The sequence below is a fragment of the Pseudophryne corroboree genome, chromosome 1, assembly GCF_028390025.1.
Source record: "Pseudophryne corroboree isolate aPseCor3 chromosome 1, aPseCor3.hap2, whole genome shotgun sequence".
NCBI lineage: Eukaryota > Metazoa > Chordata > Amphibia > Anura > Myobatrachidae > Pseudophryne > Pseudophryne corroboree.
Window position 1 is genome coordinate 520,643,441 of NC_086444.1, and position 22,444 is coordinate 520,665,884.

The 22,444-nt window shown below is 47.2% G+C and overlaps 1 protein-coding gene across 4 annotated transcripts in view; it reads right to left on the minus strand.

The window, feature by feature from the left end:
* PUM3 (pumilio RNA binding family member 3) overlaps positions 1 to 22,444 on the minus strand; it is a 236,768-nt gene that overhangs the window by 55,890 nt on the left and 158,434 nt on the right. For all 4 annotated transcript variants that reach the window (XM_063913956.1, XM_063913954.1, XM_063913955.1 and 1 more), the window contains exon 13: positions 16,103 to 16,183. In XM_063913956.1, the coding sequence (XP_063770026.1) occupies positions 16,103 to 16,183 (81 nt within the window). The remainder of the gene's footprint in view (positions 1 to 16,102; positions 16,184 to 22,444) is intronic.

Consider the following 22,444-nt stretch of genomic DNA (forward strand, 5'->3'; position numbering starts at 1 on the left):
ATATTCTTTCAATTTTCGCAAGGCTATCAGCCCCCCATCCGCAGCCCTTGGATGGGGGGGACAGCCTCGGGCTTCACCCCTGGCCCTTGGGTGGCTGGGGGGGGGACCCCCTTGATTGAAGGGGTCCCCACTCCCCCATGGTACCCCGGCCAGGGGTGACTAGTTGGATATTTAATGCCACGGCCGCAGGGCGCTGTATAAAAGTGACCCCCGGCTGTGGCATTATCTGTCCAGCTAGTGGAGCCCGATGCTGGTGTAAAAAATACGGGGGACCCCTACTCTTTTTGTCCCCCGTATTTTTTGCACCAGCACCAGGCGCAGAGCCCGGTGCTGGTTTTAAAAATACGGGGGATCCCCTGTCCATTTTTCCCCCGGATTTTTAGAACCAGGACCAGCTCGAAGAGCCCGAGGCTGGTTATGCTTTGGAGGGGGGAGCCCACGCAATTTTTTTCGGGTTTTTTCCCGTTTTTTAAAATTCGGAACAAAATCCGTCAAATCGGCCGTTTTTCGTCAGCGGGACTGTCGAATCCGTTTTTTATTGAATATGGTCAATTTCGGCACCCACTTGCCGAAATTAGACGGTCGAATTGTGTCGAATTAAAAAACGGCCGAAAAATTGCCGCGATTCGCCGCTAATTGCATATACCCCAAAGTATCAAAAAAAAAAAAAAAAAAAGATGTCAAATGTATTTGATTTATGCCCTTATAAGTGTGTGTGTAATATATCAAGTGTTAATACATGGGTGTTTTCCCAGGAACAGGTGACGATCCATAAACAGAATATGGAAGGCACTCCACAGAATCATAAGTCAATACCAGGATCCTGACAAAAGATGTTATAATAAACGCATCTGAAACGTTGACTGCAATTTGCTGCTGAGAGTGTGTGTGTGTGTGTGTGTGTGTGTGTGTGTGTGTGTGTGTGTGTGTAGGGTGGTCCAAAAGTAGGTATACAGTACAGCAATGATCTCGGAATGATGGCAGGGAATGTAAGTGAAGAACAAAGAAATGCACTATGTAGTGTAAAATAGTATAAATATGGTAATATAAATAATAAGAATTTACTCACCGGTAATTCTATTTCTCGTAGTCCGTAGTGGATGCTGGGAACTCCGTAAGGACCATGGGGAATAGCGGGCTCCGAAGGAGGCTGGGCACTCTAGAAAGATTTATGAGTACCTGGTGTGCACTGGCTCCTCCCACTATGACCCTCCTCCAAGCCTCAGTTAGGACACTGTGCCCGGACGAGCTGACATAATAAGGAAGGATTTTGAATCCCGGGTAAGACTCATACCAGCCACACCAATCACACCGTACAACTCGTGATACTATATCCAGTTTGACAGTATGAAAAACAACTGAGCCTCTCAACAGATGGCTCAACGATAACCCTTTAGTTAACAATAACTATTTACAAGTATTGCAGACAATCCGCACTTGGGATGGGCGCCCAGCATCCACTACGGACTACAAGAAATAGAATTACCGGTGAGTAAATTCTTATTTTCTCTGACGTCCTAGTGGATGCTGGGAACTCCGTAAGGACCATGGGGATTATACCAAAGCTCCCAAACGGGCGGGAGAGTGCGGATGACTCTGCAGCACCGAATGAGAGAACTCCAGGTCCTCCTCAGCCAGGGTATCAAATTTGTAGAATTTTGCAAACGTGTTTGCCCCTGACCAAGTAGCTGCTCGGCAAAGTTGTAAAGCCGAGACCCCTCGGGCAGCCGCCCAAGATGAGCCCACTTTCCTTGTGGAATGGGCATTTACAGATTTTGGCTGTGGCAGGCCTGCCACAGAATGTGCAAGCTGAATTGTACTACAAATCCAGCGAGCAATAGTCTGCTTAGAAGCAGGAGCACCCAGCTTGTTGGGTGCATACAGGATAAACAGCGAGTCAGATTTTCTGACTCCAGCCGTCCTGGAAACATGTATTTTCAGGGCCCTGACAACGTCTAGCAACTTGGAGTCCTCCAAATCCTTAGTAGCCGCAGGCACCACAATAGGCTGGTTCAGGTGAAACGCTGACACCACCTTAGGTAGAAACTGGGGACGAGTCCTCAATTCTGCCCTATCCATATGGAAAATCAGATAAGGGCTTTTACATGATAAAGCCGCCAATTCTGACACTCGCCTGGCTGAAGCCAAGGCCAATAACATGACCACTTTCCACGTGAGATATTTTAAATCCACGGTTTTTAGTGGCTCAAACCAATGTGATTTTAAGAAACTCAACACCACGTTGAGATCCCAAGGTGCCACAGGGGGCACAAACGGGGGCTGAATATGCAGCACTCCTTTCACTTCAGGATCCGGCGTTCAACCGCCATGCCGTCAAACGCAGCCGCGGTAAGTCTTGGAACAGACAGGGCCCCTGCTGTAGCAGGTCCTGTCTGATCGGTAGAGGCCACGGGTCCTCTGAGAGCATCTCTTGAAGTTCCGGGTACCACGCTCGTCTTGGCCAATCCGGAACCACGAGAATTGTGTTTACTCCTCGCTTTCCTATTATTCTCAATACCTTTGGTATGAGAGGCAGAGGAGGGAACACATAAACCGACTGGTACACCCACGGTGTCACTAGAGCGTCCACAGCTATCGCCTGAGGGTCCCTTGACCTGGCGCAATATCTTTTTAACTTTTTGTTGAGGCGGGACGCCATCATGTCCACCTGTGGTTTTTCCCAACGGTTTACCAGCATCTGGAAAACTTCTGGATGAAGTCCCCACTCTCCCGGGTGGAGGTCGTGTCTGCTGAGGAAGTCTGCTTCCCAGTTGTCCACTCCCGGAATGAACACTGCTGACAGTGCTATCACATGATTTTCCGCCCATCGGAGAATTCTTGTGGCTTCTGCCATCGCCATCCTGCTTCTTGTGCCTCCCTGTCGATTTACATAGGCGACTGCCGTGATGTTGTCTGACTGGATCAGCACCGGCTGGTGTAGGAGCAGGGATTTTGCTTGACTTAGGGCATTGTAGATAGCCCTTAGTTCCAGAATATTTATGTGAAGGGAAGTCTCCTGACTCGACCATAGTCCTTGGAAGTTTCTTCCCTGTGTGACTGCCCCCCAGCCTCGAAGGCTGGCATCCGTGGTCACCAGGACCCAGTCCTGTATGCCGAACCTGCGGCCCTCTAGAAGATGGGCACTCTGCAGCCACCACAGTAGAGACACCCTGGTTCTTGGAGACAGGGTTATTAAGCGATCCGGACCACTGGTCCAACAGGTCCCACTGAAAGATTCTGGCATGGAACCTGCCGAAGGGAATTGCTTCGTAGCGATGCACTGATACCTGTTTTGGTTTCAGGAGGTCTCTGACTAGAGATGACAACTCCCTGGCTTTCTCCTCCGGGAGAAACACTTTTTTCTGGACTGTATCCAGAATCATACCCAGGAACAGTAGCCGTGTCGTCGGAACCAGCTGTGACTTTGGGATATTCAGAATCCAGCCGTGCTGGTGCAGCACCTCCTGAGATAGTGCTACTCCCACCAACAACTGTTCCTTGGACCTCGCCTTTATTAGGAGATCGTCCAAGTACGGGATAATTAAAACTCCCTTTTTTCGAAGGAGTATCATCATTTCCGCCATAACCTTGGTAAATACCCTCGGTGCCGTGGACAGTCCAAACGGCAGCGTCTGGAATTGGTAATGGCAATCCTGTACCACAAATCTGGGGTACTCCTGGTGAGGATGGTAAATGGGGACATGCAAGTAAGCATCCTTGATGTCCAGGGATACCATGTAATCCCCCTCGTCCAGGCTTGCAATAACCGCCCTGAGCGATTCCATCTTGAACTTGAATTTTTTTATGTGTGTGTTCAAGGATTTCAAATTTAAAATGGGTCTCACCGAACCGTCCGGTTTCGGTACCACAAATAGTGTGGAATAGTAACCCCGGCCTTGTTGAAGTAGGGGTACCTTGATTATCACCTGCTGGGAATACAGCTTGTGAATTGCCGCTAGCACCGCCTCCCTGTCTGAGGGAGCAATCGGCAAGGCAGATTTTAGGAACCGGTGGGGTGGAGACGCCTCGAATTCCAGTTTGTACCCCTGAGATACTATTTGAAGGATCCAGGGATCCACCTGTGAGCGAGCCCACTGATCGCTGAAATTCTTGAGGCGGCCCCCCACCGTACCTGGCTCCGCCTGTGGAGCCCCACCGTCATGCGGCGGACTTGGAAGAAGAAGCGGGGGAGGACTTTTGCTCCTGGGAACCTGCTGTTTGTTGCAGCCTTTTTCCCCTACCTCTGCCTCTGGACAGAAAGGACCCGCCTTTTCCACGCCTGTTTTTCTGGGTCCGTAAGGACTGAACCTGATAAAACGGCGCCTTCTTAGGCTGTGAGGGGACATGGGGTAAAAATGCTGACTTCCCAGACGTTGCTGTGGAAACTATGTCCGAGAGACCATCCCCAAATAATTCCTCACCCTTATATGGCAAAACTTCCATGTGCCTTTTAGAATCTGCATCTCCCGTCCACTGGCGAGTCCATAAGCCTCTCCCAGCAGAAATGGACAATGCACTTACTTTAGATGCCAGTCGGCAGATTTCCCTCTGTGCATCTCTCATATATAAGACTGAGTCTTTGATATGGTCTATGGTTAGCAGGATCGTGTCTCTGTCTAATGTGTCAATATTTTCTGACAGTTTATCTGACCACGCAGCGGCAGCACTGCACATCCATGCTGACGCAATAGCTGGCCTAAGTATAATGCCTGAGTGTGTATATACAGACTTCAGGATCGCCTCCTGCTTTCTATCAGCAGGTTCCTTGAGGGCGGCCGTATCCGGAGATGGTAGTGCCACCTTTTTAGACAAACGTGTGAGCGCTTTATCCACCCTAGGAGGTGTTTCCCAACGTGACCTATCCTCTGGCGGGAAAGGGAACGCCATTAGTACCTTCTTAGGAATTACCAATTTTTTATCAGGGAAAGCCCACGCTTCTTCACACACTTCATTTAATTCATCTGATGGGGGAAAAACTACGGGTAGTTTTTTCTCCCCAAACATAATACCCTTTTTAGTGGTACCTGTATTTATATCAGAAATGTGTAACACCTCTTTCATTGCCTCAATCATGCAGTGAATGGCCTTAGTGGGCATCAGGTTAGACTCATCGTCGTCGACACTGGTGTCAGTATCCGTGTCGACATCTGGGTCTGCGGTCTGAGGTAGCGGGCGTTTTAGAGCCCCTGATGACCTGTGCGACGCCTGGACAGGCACGAGCTGAGAAGTCGGCTGTCCCACATTTGGCATGTCGTCAAATTTCTTATGTAAGGAGTCTATACGTGCACTCATTTCTTTCCATAAGCTCAACCACTCAGGTGTCTGCCCCGCAGGGGGTGACATCCCTTCTAAAGGCATCTGCTCCGTCTCCACATCATTATCCTCATCAAACATGTCGACACAGCCGTACCGACACACCGCACACACACAGGGAATGCTCCAATCGAGGACAGGACCCACAAAAGCCCTTCGGGGAGACAGAGTGAGAGTATGCCAGCACACACCAGAGCGCTATATAATGCAGGGACTAACTGAGTTATGTCCCCTATAGCTGCTTTTTCTATATAATTGTATACTGCGCCTAAATTTAGTGCCTCCCCTCTCTTTTTTTACCCTTTTCTGTAGTGTAGACTGCAGGGGAGAGCCAGGGAGCTTCCTTCCAGCGGATCTGTGAAGGAGAAATGGCGCCAGTGTGCTGAGGGAGATAGCTCCGCCCCTTTTCCGCGGACTATTCTCCCGCTTTTTCCTATATTCTGGCAGGGGTATTTTCCACATATATAGCCTCTGGGGCTATATATTGTGGTATTTTTGCCAGCCAAGGTGTTATTATTGCTTCTCAGGGCGCCCCCCCCCAGCGCCCTGCACCCTCAGTGACCGGAGTGTGAAGTGTGTGTGAGGAGCAATGCTGGGAACTCCGTAAGGATCATGGGGAATAGCGGGCTCCGAAGGAGGCTGGGCACTCTAGAAAGATTTATGACTACCTGGTGTGCACTGGCTCCTCCCACTATGACCCTCCTCCAAGCCTCAGTTAGATTTTGTGCCCGGCCGAGGTTGGATGCACACTAGGGGCTCTCCTGAGCCCTTAGAAAGAAAGTATAGATTTAGGATTTTTATTTTCAGTGAGACCTGCTGGCAACAGGCTCACTGCAGCGAGGGACTAAGGGGAGAAGAAGCGAACTCGCCTGCTTGCAGCCGGATTGGGCTTCTTAGTCTACTGGACACCATTAGCTCCAGAGGGATCGACCGCAGGCCCAGTCCTTGGTGTTCGGTCCCGGAGCCGCGCCGCCGTCCCCCTTACAGAGCCAGAAGCAAGAAGAGGTCCGGAAAAACGGCGGCAGAAGACATCAGTCTTCACCAAGGCAGCGCACAGCACTGCAGCTGTGCGCCATTGCTCCTCATACACACTTCATACTCCGGTCACTGAGGGTGCAGGGCGCTGGGGGGGGCGCCCTGAGAAGCAATAATAACACCTTGGCTGGCAAAAATTCCACAATATATAGTCCCAGAGGCTATATATGTGGAAAATACCCCTGCCAGAATATGGAAAAAAGCGGGAGAATAGTCCGCGGAAAAGGGGCGGAGCTCTCTCTCACAGCACACTGGCGCCATTTCTCCTTCACAGATCCGCTGGAAGGAAGCTCCCTGGCTCTCCCCTGCAGTCTACACTACAGAACAGGGTAAAAACAGAGAGGGGGGGCACTAAATTTAGGCCCAGTATATAATATATAGAAAAAGCAGCTATAGGGGACATAACTCAGTTAGTCCCTGCATTATATAGCGCTCTGGTGTGTGCTGGCATACTCTCACTCTGTCCCCCCAAAGGGCTTTTGTGGGTCCTGTCCTCATTCGGAGCATTCCTTGTGTGTGTGCGGTGTGTCGGTACGGCTGTGTCGACATGTTTGATGAGGATAATGATGTGGAGGCGGAGCAGATGCCTTTAGAAGGGATGTCACCCCCTGCGGGGCAGACACCTGAGTGGATGAGCTTATGGAAAGTAATGAGTGCACGTATAGACTCCTTACATAAGAAAATTGACGACATGCCAAATGTGGGACAGCCGACTTCTCAGCTCGTGCCTGCCCAGGCGTCGCATGGGTCGTCAGGGGCTCTAAAACGCCCGCTACCGCAAGCAGACCCAGATGTCGACACTGATACTGACACCAGTGTCGACGACGATGAGTCTAACCTGATGCCCACTAAGGCCATTCACTGCATGATTGAGGCGATGAAAGAGGTGTTACACATTTCTGATATAACTACAGGTACCACTAAAAAGGGTATTATGTTTGGAGAGAAAAAACTACCCGTAGTTTTTCCCCCATCAGATGAATTAAATGAAGTGTGTGAAGAAGCGTGGGCTTTCCCTGATAAAAAATTGGTAATTCCTAAGAAGGTACTAATGGCGTTCCCTTTCCCGCCAGAGGATAGGTCACGTTGGGAAACACCCCCCAGGGTGGATAAAGCGCTCACACGTTTGTCTAAAAAGGTGGCACTACCGTCTCCGGATACGGCCGCCCTCAAGGAACCTGCTGATAGAAAGCAGGAGGCGATCCTGAAGTCTGTATATACACACTCAGGCATTATACTTAGGCCAGCTATTGCGTCAGCATGGATGTGCAGTGCTGCCGCTGCGTGGTCAGATAAACTGTCAGAAAATATTGACACATTAGACAGAGACACGATCCTGCTAACCATAGACCATATAAAAGACTCAGTCTTATATATGAGAGATGCACAGAGGGAAATCTGCCGACTGGCATCTAAAGTAAGTGCATTGTCCATTTCTGCTGGGAGAGGCTTATGGACTCGCCAGTGGACAGGAGATGCAGATTCTAAAAGGCACATGGAAGTGTTGCCATATAAGGGTGAGGAATTATTTGGGGATGGTCTCTCGGACCTAGTTTCCACAGCAACGTCTGGGAAGTCAGCATTTTTACCCCATGTCCCCTCACAGTCTAAGAAGGCGCCGTTTTATCAGGTTCAGTCCTTTCGGACCCAGAAAAACAGGCGTGGAAAAGGCGGGTCCTTTCTGTCCAGAGGCAGAGGTAGGGGAAAAAGGCTGCAACAAACAGCAGGTTCCCAGGAGCAAAAGTCCTCCCCCGCTTCTTCTTCCAAGTCCGCCGCATGACGATGGGGCTCCACAGGCGGAGCCAGGTACGGTGGGGGGTCGCCTCAAGAATTTCAGCGATCAGTGGGCTCGCTCACAGGTGGATCCCTGGATCCTGCAAATAGTATCTCAGGGGTACAAACTGGAATTCGAGGCGTCCCCACCCCACCGGTTCCTAAAATCTGCCTTGCCGATTGCTCCCTCAGATAGGGAGGCGGTGCTAGCGGCAATTCACAAGCTGTATTCCCAGCAGGTGATAATCAAGGTACCCCTACTTCAACAAGGCCGGGGTTATTATTCCACACTATTTGTGGTACCGAAACCGGATGGTTCGGTGAGACCCATTTTAAATTTAAAATCCTTGAACACGTACATAAAAAAATTCAAGTTCAAGATGGAATCGCTCAGGGCGGTTATTGCAAGCCTGGACGAGGGGGATTACATGGTATCCCTGGACATCAAGGATGCTTACTTGCATGTCCCCATTTACCATCCTCACCAGGAGTACCTCAGATTTGTGGTACAGGATTGCCATTACCAATTCCAGACGCTGCCGTTTGGCCTGTCCACGGCACCGAGGGTATTTACCAAGGTTATGGCGGAAATGATGATACTCCTTCGAAAAAAGGGAGTTTTAATTATCCCGTACTTGGACGATCTCCTAATAAAAGCGAGGTCCAAGGAACAGTTGTTGGTGGGAGTAGCACTATCTCAGGAGGTGCTGCACCAGCACGGCTGTATTCTGAATATCCCAAAGTCACAGCTGGTTCCGACGACACGGCTACTGTTCCTGGGTATGATTCTGGATACAGTCCAGAAGAAAGTGTTTCTCCCGGAGGAGAAAGCCAGGGAGTTGTCATCTCTAGTCAGAGACCTCCTGAAACCAAAACAGGTATCAGTGCATCGCTGCACACGGGTCCTGGGAAAGATGGTGGCTTCTTACGAAGCAATTCCCTTTGGCAGGTTCCATGCCAGAATCTTTCAGTGGGACCTGTTGGACCAGTGGTCCGGATCGCATCTTCAGATGCATCGCTTCATAACCCTGTCTCCAAGAACCAGGGTGTCTCTACTGTGGTGGCTGCAGAGTGCCCATCTTCTAGAGGGCCGCAGGTTCGGCATACAGGACTGGGTCCTGGTGACCACGGATGCCAGCCTTCGAGGCTGGGGGGCAGTCATACAGGGAAGAAACTTCCAAGGACTATGGTCGAGTCAGGAGACTTCCCTTCACATAAATATTCTGGAACTAAGGGCCATCTACAATGCCCTAAGTCAAGCAAGATCCCTGCTCCTACACCAGCCGGTGCTGATCCAGTCAGACAACATCACGGCAGTCGCTCATGTAAATCGACAGGGCGGCACAAGAAGCAGGATGGCGATGGCAGAAGCCACAAGAATTCTCCGATGGGCGGAGAATCATGTACTAGCACTGTCAGCAGTGTTCATTCCGGGAGTGGACAACTGGGAAGCAGACTTCCTCAGCAGACACAACCTCCACCCGGGAGAGTGGGGACTTCACCCAGAAGTCTTCCAGATGCTGGTAAACCGTTGGGAAAAACCACAGGTGGACATGATGGCGTCCCGTCTCAACAAAAAGTTAAAAAGATATTGCGCCAGGTCAAGGGACCATCAGGCGATAGCTGTGGACGCTCTAGTGACACCGTGGGTGTACCAGTCGGTTTAGGTGTTCCCTCCTCTGCCTCTCATTCCAAAGGCATTGAGAATAATAAGAAAGCGAGGAGTAAACACAATTCTCGTGGTTCCGGATTGGCCAAGACGAGCGTGGTACCCGGAACTTCAAGAGATGCTCTCAGAGGACCCGTGGCCTCTACCGCTCAGACAGGACCTGTTACAGCAGGGGCCCTGTCTGTTCCAAGACTTACAGCGGCTGCGTTTGACGGCATGGCGGTTGAACACCGGATCCTAAAGGAAAAGGGTATTCCGGAAGAAGTCATTCCTACGCTTATTAAGGCCAGAAAAGATGTTACGGCAACGCATTATCACCGCATATGGCGGAAATATGTTGCATGGTGCGAGGCCAATAAGGCCCCAACAGAGGAATTTCAACTAGGTCGATTTCTGCATTTCCTGCAAACAGGAGTGGATATGGGCCTAAAACTAGGCTCCATTAAAGTACAGATCTCGGCTCTGTCGATTTTCTTTCAAAAAGAACTAGCTTCAGTACCTGAAGTTCAGACATTTGTGAAAGGAGTGCTGCATATTCAGCCCCCATTTGTGCCTCCTGTGGCACCTTGGGATCTCAACGTGATGTTGAGTTTCTTAAAATCACATTGGTTTGAGCCACTAAAAACCGTGGATCTGAAATATCTCACGTGAAAAGTGGTCATGTTATTAGCCTTGGCTTCAGCCAGGCGAGTGTCAGAATTGGCGGCTTTATCATGTAAAAGCCCTTATCTGATTTTCCATATGGATAGGGCAGAGTTGAGGACTCGTCCCCAATTTCTCCCTAAGGTGGTGTCAGCGTTTCACCTGAACCAGCCTATTGTGGTGCCGGCGGCTACTAGTGAATTGGAGGACTCCAAGTTGCTAGACGTTGTCAGGGCCCTGAAAATATATGTTTCCAGGACGGCTGGAGTCAGAAAATCTGACTCGCTGTTTATCCTGTATGCACCCAACAAGCTGGGTGCTCCTGCTTCTAAGCAGACTATTGCTCGTTGGATTTGTAGTACAATTCAGCTTGCACATTCTGTGGCAGGCATACCACAGCCAAAATCTGTAAATGCCCATTCCACAAGGAAGGTGGGCTCATCTTGGGCGGCTGCCCGAGGGGTCTCGGCTTTACAACTTTGCCGAGCAGTTACTTGGTCAGGGGCAAACACGTTTGCAAAATTCTACAAATTTGATACCCTGGCTGAGGAGGACCTGGAGTTCTCTCATTCGGTGCTACAGAGTCATCCGCACTCTCCCGCCCGTTTGGGAGCTTTGGTATAATCCCCATGGTCCTTACGGAGTTCCCAGCATCCACTAGGACGTCAGAGAAAATAAGAATTTACTCACCGGTAATTCTATTTCTCGTAGTCCGTAGTGGATGCTGGGCGCCCATCCCAAGTGCGGATTGTCTGCAATACTTGTAAATAGTTATTGTTAACTAAAGGGTTATTGTTGAGCCATCTGTTGAGAGGCTCAGTTGTTTTTCATACTGTCAAACTGGATATAGTATCACGAATTGTACGGTGTGATTGGTGTGGCTGGTAAGAGTCTTACCCGGGATTCTAAATCCTTCCTTATTATGTCAGCTCGTCCGGGCACAGTGTCCTAACTGAGGCTTGGAGGAGGGTCATGGTGGGAGGAGCCAGTGCACACCAGGTAGTCATAAATCTTTCTAGAGTGCCCAGCCTCCTTCGGAGCCCGCTATTCCCCATGGTCCTTACGGAGTTCCCAGCATCCACTACGGACTACGAGAAATAGAATTACCGGTGAGTAAATTCTTATTTATTAAACATAATATTGAATTTAGTACTATACAACAAAGGTATCTACCAAAGATCATTATATCAGCAGTAACATTAACCTTACCATATCATGATATCAATCCAAATGCGGGATCCGTCTCATGTCATGTTTATATAATACACGCTGTCACATTTGTTTATCTGGTTCCTAGGCAACCGGGGCCGGGCGGGAGGAGTGAACGTGTCCCTCAGCCGGGACGTGGTGACGTCATTCGTCCGCTGCTGGCGCGCAGGATTGTGGGCAACGAGCAACGCGAGGCAGTAGGCGGGACAAAGACGTGCGGCTGAGGTGGGACAGCGTCATCTTTCCCCGCCAGCGCACCGGACCAGGGAGGAGTGCTCATTAGGTGTGGGGTAAGGTATAAATGTTTGTTCAATGTATTTATGTGTTTGGTCTGACGAAAGCTAGAATATAGCTGAAACGTTACCAGAGCTCAGTCTCTCTTGTGATTTCTTTTCGTTGTGAAATTTCCTCGTGGGTGCCACCCATTTCTGAATGAATTACATTGGCATGCAGCCAGGGAAGGCACAGAGGTAGTTGGAGATTAAGACAGAGTGCCGGTCATTTTGGATTATATCTATATATATATCTATATCTATATGGAAGTAGTGTTCGGCACTCTGCACTTGTTATCTGTAGCAATCTGCTCCGGTGCCCTGCCAACTGTTGTCAGTATATAGGAAGAGGAATAAGCTGGCACTCAGAGACTTGAAATGAATCATTCAGACTACGTGGTTAAATGCCACGTAGTCTGAATGATTCATTTCAAGTCTCTGAGTGCCAGCTTATTCCTCTTCCTATATATATATATATATATATATATATATATATATATATATATATATATATATATATATATATATATATATATATATATATATACATACACACACACATATATACAGGGGTCTATTCATTTCAAGTTGGAATTCCCGACTTGTCGGAAAAAAGGCAGTCTGACATTTGTCCTTCTGTCTTTCTATACAAGTCCACAGTTTACAAGCGAAGATTGTGAAATTTTACATATAAGTGTATTAAAACACGGCGGAGGCAACTAAAACAATCTGTTATCCCTAGCACCCCTAGGGGGCAGACAGCAGCACAGAGTATATCAGAAGACAGCATAACTCCGGAATTGCTGGAGCAATGTACTAAAAAATTGGTACACATATGCCTTACAATCTGGCAACAAACAATCTGGGGGGAACACACCCCTAGGGGTGAGGCTGCAACACTGAATATTTCAGCAGACAGCATAACTCTGGAATGCCTGCAGCAATTTACAACAAACTTGGTACACATCTGACTTACACTCTGGAAACAAACACTGTGGGGGTCAGACACCCCTAGATGTGGGACAGCAGCACAGAGTATGTCAGCAGACAGCAAAACTGTAGAAGGCCTGGAGCAATTTACACCAAACCTGGTACACATCTGACTTACAATCTGGGAACAAACTCTGTGGGGGTTAGACACCCCTAGGGGTGGGACACAAGCACAGAGTATTTCAGGAGACCGCATAACTCCCAAATGCCGGACCAATTTACAACAAACTTGGTACACATATGACTTACAGGCTGGGAACAAACAATGTGGGTGTAAGACACCCCTAGCGGTAAGGCAGCAGCACAGAGTTTTTCAGCAGACAGCATAACTCTGGAATGCCTGGAGCAATTTACACCAAACTTGCTACACATGTGACTTACCCCCACAGGGTTTGTTCCCAGAGTGTAACACACCACTAGCACCCGTAGGGGTGGGCCAGCAGCACAGACTATATCAGGACATGCATGATATGTCAGTGATGACAGGGCTGCATGTGACAGGGCCAGTGACATGATGTGAGGAGGGGAATGCAGGTAGCACAAACCCACACACAGAGTTATATAGTGGAAGCAGCACAGAGTATATCAGGAGATACATAATGTGCTGCACTATATAATAAACTGTAAAAAAAAAAATTCACAGGGGCACTGACATGATGTGAGAAGGGGAATGGAGGCAGCAGGAAGCCAGAGACAGAGTTGTATAGTCGGAAGAGCAGGGTCCCTTGGGGGACCAAAAAGGGGTCCGGCCACTACACAAAGTGCGTCAGGGAAGCAAGATATGCCTATATACTACATCTCCAACCAACGTAAATTAACGAACAACTATCATTCTAATTTACCATCCTCATCCCGTAGCAAAGCACGGGTATTCAGCTATCTATGTTATTTATAATGTGTGTTTTAATGTTTAAAATATATCTTTGTATAAAGACATTCTTAAAATCCAGGGCAACGCCAGGTACTCCAGCTAGCAATATAAATATATATATATTATATATATATATATATATATATATATATATACATACACACACACACACACACATACATACACACACACACACACACACACACACACATATACACTTTGGCTAAATTCAATGATAGACACCAGGCATGGATATTCTAGCAGAAAAAGTCCAGAATTCTTAGAGATGAAGGAAAACTACTGTAACACTAACAAACTAACCCCAAAATATAGTGGAGACAGTTGGTTGTTATACAGAATATTGTTTCAGTAGAAAGCTGAAGATCTTAAAGGGAAAAAAAAAAAAAAAACAACGACCTACATCACAAAACAAAAGGTACGCTAAAAATATGGACACATACAGGCACTCAGTACCTTTTCATGGCAAATGGTTTCATACAAGCCTGACAGATTTATCTGGTCCGGCAGACTATCTTAAGCAAATGAGATGCAATGTGCTGGATTATTTAGCCTACCACATAACTGCCAGGATTTGTTGCATAAAAGAAGCAGAAAAAGGGGTTTAGTGAGCACAATGAAGGAAAGAATCTCACAGGATGAGTGCTTTGTGGAGATTGGGCCGTCAAGTTAGTCAGACGCCATCGACGTGACAAAGTGCAGGCAAAGCATGGAGGGCACATCTAATATAGATAGATAGATAGATAGATAGATAGATAGATAGATAGATAGATAGATATCTGGCTCAGATTTACCTACAATGCTGCCCTTTGCAAACATGCTACAGATCAAACCCATCTATTAGCAATATTGTTATTATTTGCTTTACAATATTGTTTTATGGATTGTGTAATAATAAACATAAAACAGCCTCCCTGTAATCATAGCATATATAGACCATATTAACCAGCACACTGAAAAGGGAGCTGGCTTCCAAGCTGAGCTGTCAGGAAAAAAACAAAAACTGCCCACTCCAGGACTGGCTTCCAAGAAACGTCACAGTAATTATTCTGCGTGGGCAGAAAAGAGCAAACTGTGAGAGAGCATAACGTATGGAATAAAACAAAAACCTCCCGACGTGCACAAGACAATATTAAAAGCAAAAAAAAAAAATATAGAACTGTAAGGACAGGCTTTAGAGAAGAAACAAAGATATATGCTAAATAGAAAAGATTATTTAAGCAATACAACAAAATTCAAGTACTGTACACAATGTTTGCAGATGTTCTAGCAGTAAGCTAGATCAATGTGTCAGTCTCCCTGAGGACACATCCCCCGAGTAAGGGATAATTTATGGTACATAAAAGGTGGGTGGTTTGGTAAATAAAAAAAAAATAAAAAAAAATAGATTGTTTCAAATTAAAACGGAATAAGAGTATTATAAAGAGAAACTTATTTATTCTACAAACGGATTAAATATTGTACGAGAAGGCATACAACAAATCCATAATCTTATTCAGGACATGTAAAAGTATTAGAGATCGTCTCATTAGAAAGTAATTCTCTATTCTCATGAATGCAGTTTTCAGGTAATAGTTTTTTTTTATTTAAATCCATAATGATTGGCTAGTGCGTTATCACCTTTCACTTATCACTTCTCCAGGCTTAATACATCTGCCCCAGGGTTGACAACAGACTACTGCTCTGCCAGTATATAGATTGAAGAAACTATTATAATAATTTATAACGGATTCGTGAATGCATCCAAACCTTTTTTTTTTTTTTTATTACTAGAAAGCACCAAGGATCAAATAGGATTGAGGCTACCAAAATGTATAAAAGGGGCCGCTTAGATGGGCAGAGTGGTTCTCTTCTGCCGTCAAATTCTGTTTCTATGTTGTTGTAAATGGACCGGTATTTAATGTATGCACAGAGTCACATCTGTATCATTATTTTTCAGCGAACATTGGTTACTTTTCTTGCATAAAATGGGCAACACAACTATAACAGCAATAATGGGAATATATTGTAACATTTGAAGTTTTCATGAAGATTACAGAATTTAGAGCACATAGGCTATGTGCCCAGTGGAGTCTCAATTTATTTGTGTTGTTTGGCTGTTTTTTATTGCTAGTAAAAATGCTTGACAATTTTTTTACTAGCATGAAAATAAAAAAATTACTGTAGAGTTAACTAGCAGTAAACACAAATTGTTAACGGATAGCTTTCCAAATATTTCACAGCAAATTCCAGCAAAACTATCAGGTTCCAGGAGGTATGAAACACTAAGAAGCAATGTATTTCTTTATGAGGAGAAAGATAGATACTCACAGAAATGATTATCTGCTTTACCAGCTTTGTATCGTCGACACAATCAAACATTGCCAGCAGGACCAGATGAGAAAACTCCCCCTGGAGAAGAGGAAAGGGGTTACACACACACACAGAGGCTCAATTTAGAAGGGAAATCCGGAAAATAAGATTTTACTTACCGATAAATCTATTTCTCGTAGTCCGTAGTGGATGCTGGGGACTCCGTCAGGACCATGGGGGATAGCGGCTCCGCAGGAGACAGGGCACAAAAGCAAGCTTTTAGGATCACATGGTGTGTACTGGCTCCTCCCCCTATGACCCTCCTCCAAGCCTCAGTTAGGTACTGTGCCCGGACGAGCGTACACAATAAGGAAGGATCTTGAATCCCGGGTAAGACTCATACCAGCCACACCAATCACACCGTACAACTTGTGATCTGAACCCAGTTAACAGTATGATAACAATGAAGTAGCCTCTAAAAAAGATGGCTCACCACAATAATAACCCGATTTTTGTAACAATAACTATGTACAAGTAATGCAGACAATCCGCACTTGGGATGGGCGCCCAGCATCCACTACGGACTACGAGAAATAGATTTATCGGTAAGTAAAATCTTATTTTCTCTAACGTCCTAGTGGATGCTGGGGACTCCGTCAGGACCATGGGGATTATACCAAAGCTCCCAAACGGGCGGGAGAGTGCGGATGACTCTGCAGCACCGAATGAGAGAACTCCAGGTCCTCCTCAGCCAGGGTATCAAATTTGTAGAATTTTACAAACGTGTTCCCCCCTGACCACGTAGCTGCTCGGCAAAGTTTTAAAGCCGAGACCCCCTCGGGCATCCGCCCAAGATGAGCCCACCTTCCTTGTGGAATGGGCATTTACAGATTTTGGCTGTGGCAGGCCTGCCACAGAATGTGCAAGCTGAATTGTACTACAAATCCAACGAGCAATAGTCTGCTTAGAAGCAGGAGCACCCAGCTTTTTGGGTGCATACAATATAAACAGCAAGTCAGACTTTCTGACTCCAGCTGTCCTGGAAATATATATATATATATATATATATATATATATATATATATATATATATATATATATATATATATATATATATATATATTTTTAGGGCCCCGACAACGTCTAGCAACTTGGAGTCCTCCAAGTCCCTAGTAGCCGCAGGCACCACAATATGTTGTTTCAGGTGAAACGCTGACACCACCTTAGGAAGAAACTGGGGACGAGTCCGCAGTTCTGCCCTGTCCGAATGGAAAATCAAATATGGGCCTTTTTAAGACAAAGCCACCAATTCTGACAATCGCCTGGCCGAGGCCAGGGCCACATCATGGTCACTTTCCATGTGAGATATTTCAAATCCACAGATTTGAGCGGTTCAAACCAATATGATTTGAGGAATCCCAACACTACGTTGAGATCCCACGGTGCCACTGGAGGCACACAAGGGGCTGTATATGCAATACTCCCTTGACAAACGTCTGGACTTCAGGAACTGAAGCCAATTTTTTCTGGAAGAAAATCTACAGGGCCGAAACTTGAACCTTAATGGACCCCAATTTGAGGCTCATAGACACTCCTGTTTGCAGGGAGTGCAGAAATCGACCTAGTTGAAATTTTTTCGTGGGGCCTTCCTGGCCTCACCCACGCAACATATTTTTACCACATGTGGTGATAACGTTGTGCGGTCACCTCCTTCCTGGCTTTGACCAGGGTAGGTATGACCTCTTCCGGAATGCCTTTTCCCTTAGGATCCGGCGTTCAACCGCCATGCCGTCAAACGCAGTCGCGGTAAGTCTTGGAACAGACAAGGTCCCTGCTGGAGCAGGTCCTTTCTTAGAGGCAGATGCCACGGTTCCTCTTGGAACAGACATGGTTCTTGCTGAAAGCAAATCCCATCTTAGCTCCCGAGGCCATTAGTCCTCTGTGAGCATCTCTTGAAGTTCCGGGTACCAAGTCCCTCTTGGCCAATCCGGAGCCACGAGTATAGTTCTTACTCCTCTACGTCTTATAATTCTCAATACCTTGGTTATGAGAAGCAGAGGAGGGAACACATACACCGACTGTTACACCCACGGTGTTACCAGGACGTCCACAGCTATCGCCTGAAGGTCTCGTGACCTGGCGCAATACCTGTCCCGTTTTTTGTTCGGGCGGGACGCCATCATGTCCACCTTTGGTCTTTCCCAACGGTTCACAATCATGCGGAAAACTTCCCGATGAAGTTCCCACTCTCCCGGGTGGAGGTCGTGCCTGCTGAGGAAGTCTGCTTCCCAGTCGTCCACTCCCGGAATGAACACTGCTGACAGTGCTATCACATGATTTTCCGCCTAGCGAAAAATCCTTGCAGTTTTGACCACTGCCCTCCTGCTTCTTGTGCCGCCCTTTCTGTTTACGTGGGCGACTGCCGTGATGTTATCCCACTGGATCAATACCGGCTGACCTTGAAGCAGAGGCCTTGCTAAGCTTAGAGCATTATAAATTTGCTCTTAGCTCCAGTATATTTATGTGGAGAGAATTCTCCAGACTTGATCACACTCCCTGGAAATTTTTTCCCTGTGTGACTGCTCCCCAGCCTCTCAGGCTGGCCTCCGTGGTCACCAGCATCCAATCCTGAATGCCGAATCTGCGGCCCTCTAGAAGATGAGCACTCTGTAATCACCACAGGAGTGACACCCTTGTCCTTGGATATAGGGTTATCCGCTGATGCATCTGAAGATGCGATCCGGACCATTTGTCCAGCAGATCCCACTGAAGAGTTCTTGCGTGAAATCTGCCGAATGGAAGCGCTTCGTAATAAGCCACCATTTTTACCAGGACTCTTGTGCAATGATGCATTGACACTTTTCCTGGTTTTAGGAGGATCCAGATTAGCTCGGATAACTCCCTGGCTTTCTCCTCTGGGAGAAACACCTTTTCCTGGACTGTGTCCAGAATCATCCCTAGGACCAGCAGACGTGTCGTCGGAACAACTGCGGTTTTGGAATATTTAGAATCCACCCGTGCTGTCGTAGAACTACTTGAGATAGTGCTACTCCGACCTCCAACTGTTCTCTGGACCTTGTTCTTATCAGGAGGTCGTCCATTTTCTTTGAAGACGAATCCTCATTTCGGTCATTACCTTGGTAAGGACCCGGGGTGCCTTGGACAATCCAACGGCATCGTCTGAAACTGATAGTGACAGTTCTGTACCACGAACCTGAGGTACCCTTGGTGAGAAAAGCAAATTTTGGGACAAGGAGGTAAGCATCCCTGATGTCCCGGGACACCATATAGTCCCCTTGTTCGCTATCACTGCTCTGAGTGACTCCATCTGGATTTGAACCCTTGTAAGTGTTCAAATTTTTCAGATTTAGAATCGGTCTCACCTAGCCTTCTGGCTTCAGTACCACCATATAGTGTGGAACAATACCCCTTTCCTTGTTGTAGGAGGGGTAATTTTATTATCACCTGCTGGGAATACAGCTTGTGAATTGTTTTCAATACTGCCTTCCTGTCGGAGGGAGACATTGGTACAGCAGACTACAGGAACCTGCGAGGGGGGAAAACGCCTCGACATTCCAATCTGTACCCCTTGGATACTACTTGTAGGATCCAGGGGTCCTGTACGGTCCCAGCGTCATGCTGAGAACTTAGCAGAAGCGGTGGAGGGCTTCTGTTCCTGGGAATGGGCTGCCTGCTGCAGTCTTCTTCCCTTTCCTCTATCCCTGGGCAGATATGACTCTTATAGGGACGAAAAGACTGAGGCTGAAAAGACGGTGTCTTTTTCTGCAGAGATGTGACTTAGGGTAAAAAACGGTGGATTTTCCAGCAGTTGCCGTGGCCACCAGGTCCCATGGACCGACCCCAAATAACTCCTCCCCTTTATACGGCAATACATCTTTGTGCCGTTTGGAATCTGCATCACCTGACCACTGTCGTGTCCATAAACATCTTCTTGCAGATATGGACATCGCATTTACTCTTGATGCCAGAGTGCAAATAACCCTCTGCGCATCTCGCATATATAGAAATGCATCCTTTAAATGCTCTATAGTCAATAAAATACTGTCCCTGTCAAGGGTATCAATATTTTTAGTCAGGGAATCCGACCAAGCCACCTCAGCTCTGCACATCCAGGCTGAGGCGATCGCTGGTCGCAGTATAACACCAGCATGTGTGTGTATACTTTTTAGGATATTTTTCAGCCTCCTATCAGCTGGCTCCTTAAGTACGGCCCTATCTGTAGATGGTACCGCCACTTTGATAAGCGTGTGAGCGCCTTATCCACCCTGAGGGGTGTTTCCCAACGCGCCTTAACTTCTGGCGGGAAAGGGTATACCGCCAATAATTTTCTATCGGGGGAAACCCACGCATCATCACACACTTCATTTAATTTATCTGATTCAGGAAAAACTACAGGTAGTTTTTTCACCTCACACATAATACCCTTTTTTGTGGTACTTGGAGTATCAGAAATATGTAACACCTCCTTCATTGCCCTTAACGTGTGGCCCTAAAGGAAAATACGTTTGTTTCTTCACCGTCGACACTGAAATCAGTGTCCGTGTCTGGGTCTGTGTCGACCGACTGAGGTAAATGGGCATTTTACAGCCCCTGACGGTGTTTGAGACGCCTGGACAGATACTAATTTGTTCGCCGGCCCTCTCATGTCGTCAACCGGCTTGCAGCGTGTTGACATTATCACGTAATTCCATAAATAAGCCATCCATTCCGGTGTCGACTCCCTAGAGAGTGACATCACCATTACAGGCAATTTGCTCCGCCTCCTCACCAACATTTTCCTCATACATGTCGACACACACGTACCGACATACAGCACACACATAGGGAATGCTCTGATAGAGGACAGGACCCACTAGCCCTTTGGGGAGACAGAGGGAGAGTTTGCCAGCACACACCAAAACGCTATAATTATCCAGGGACAACCTTTATATAAGTGTTCCTCCCTTATAGCATTTTAATATATGTACATATCGCCAAATCAGTGCCCCCCCTCTCTGTTTTAACCCTGTTTCTGTAGTGCAGTGCAGGGGAGAGCATGGGAGCCTTCCCACCAGCATTTCTGTGAGGGAAAATGGCGCTGTGTGCTGAGTATAGGCCCCGCCCCCTTTTCGGCGGGCTTCTTCTCCGGAGTTTGTGATATCTGGCAGGGGTTAAATACATCCATATAGCCTCAAGGGCTATATGTGATGTATTTTTCGCCATACAGGTATTATACATTGCTGCCCAGGGCGCCCCCCCCGCGCCCTGCACCCTCCGTGACCGCTGTGAGAAGTGTGCTGACAACAATGGCGCACAGCTGCAGTGCTGTGCGCTACCTGATGAAGACTGAAAGTCTTCTGCCGCCTGGTTCCGGACCTCTTCAATCTTCAGCATCTGCAAGGGGGGTCGGCGGCGCGGCTCCGGGACGAACCCCAGGGCGAGCCCTGTGTTCCGACTCCCTCTGGAGCTATGTCCAGTAGCCTAAGAATCCAATCCATCCTGCACGCAGGTGAGTTGAAAATCTCTCCCCTAAGTCCCTCGATGCAGTGAGCCTGTTGCCAGCAGGACTCACTGAAAATAAAGAACCTAAAAACTTTTTCTAAGTAACTCTTTAAGAGAGCCACCTAGATTGCACCCTGCTCGGACGGGCACAAAAACCTAACTGAGGCTTGGAGGAGGGTCATAGGGGGAGGAGCCAGTACACACCATGTGATCCTAAAAGCTTGCTTTTGTGCCCTGTCTCCTGCGGAGCCGCTATCCCCCATGGTCCTGACGGAGTCCCCAGCATCCACTAGGACGTTAGAGAAAGACAACCTAAAAATAGCTGATCACCTTTCCTACTTGTGCATATGCATAGGCTGCATTTTCTATATACATTATGTCAAACTAAAATGAGAAACACAACCAAATGAAGTGTAAATAAATTGCAGTTGTTAGCGTTTATGTAGTGCAGAACTGCTGCGCTCCAAATACACTGCTGATTAAAACGTAAAGGGAGCACATACTGGGGCTGATTCTCAGTTAAGAGTAAAACAAAAAAGGAGCAAGTAACTGTACACCTAGGCAAAACCATGTTGCACCGCAAATGTGTGGGGTTTCACATGTGCAAAGATTTACATTTCAGAGGGGTGTGCCCAAACGCGCATCTAAATTGATAAACCGCCGCTATTTACCCTACTGTACATGCAAAAATAATAACTGTATGTGCACCCCTCACAATGCAACTTGCTTTGTTCCAGATACAAGGTTACTTGCTTTATTTTGTTACCAATTCAGCTCCATAGAGAGAACTGAGCATTTTTCAAAAGTTTTGCCTTCCGAGTCATGTTGCAACACCTATAATTCCAGGCTTCCTATTTG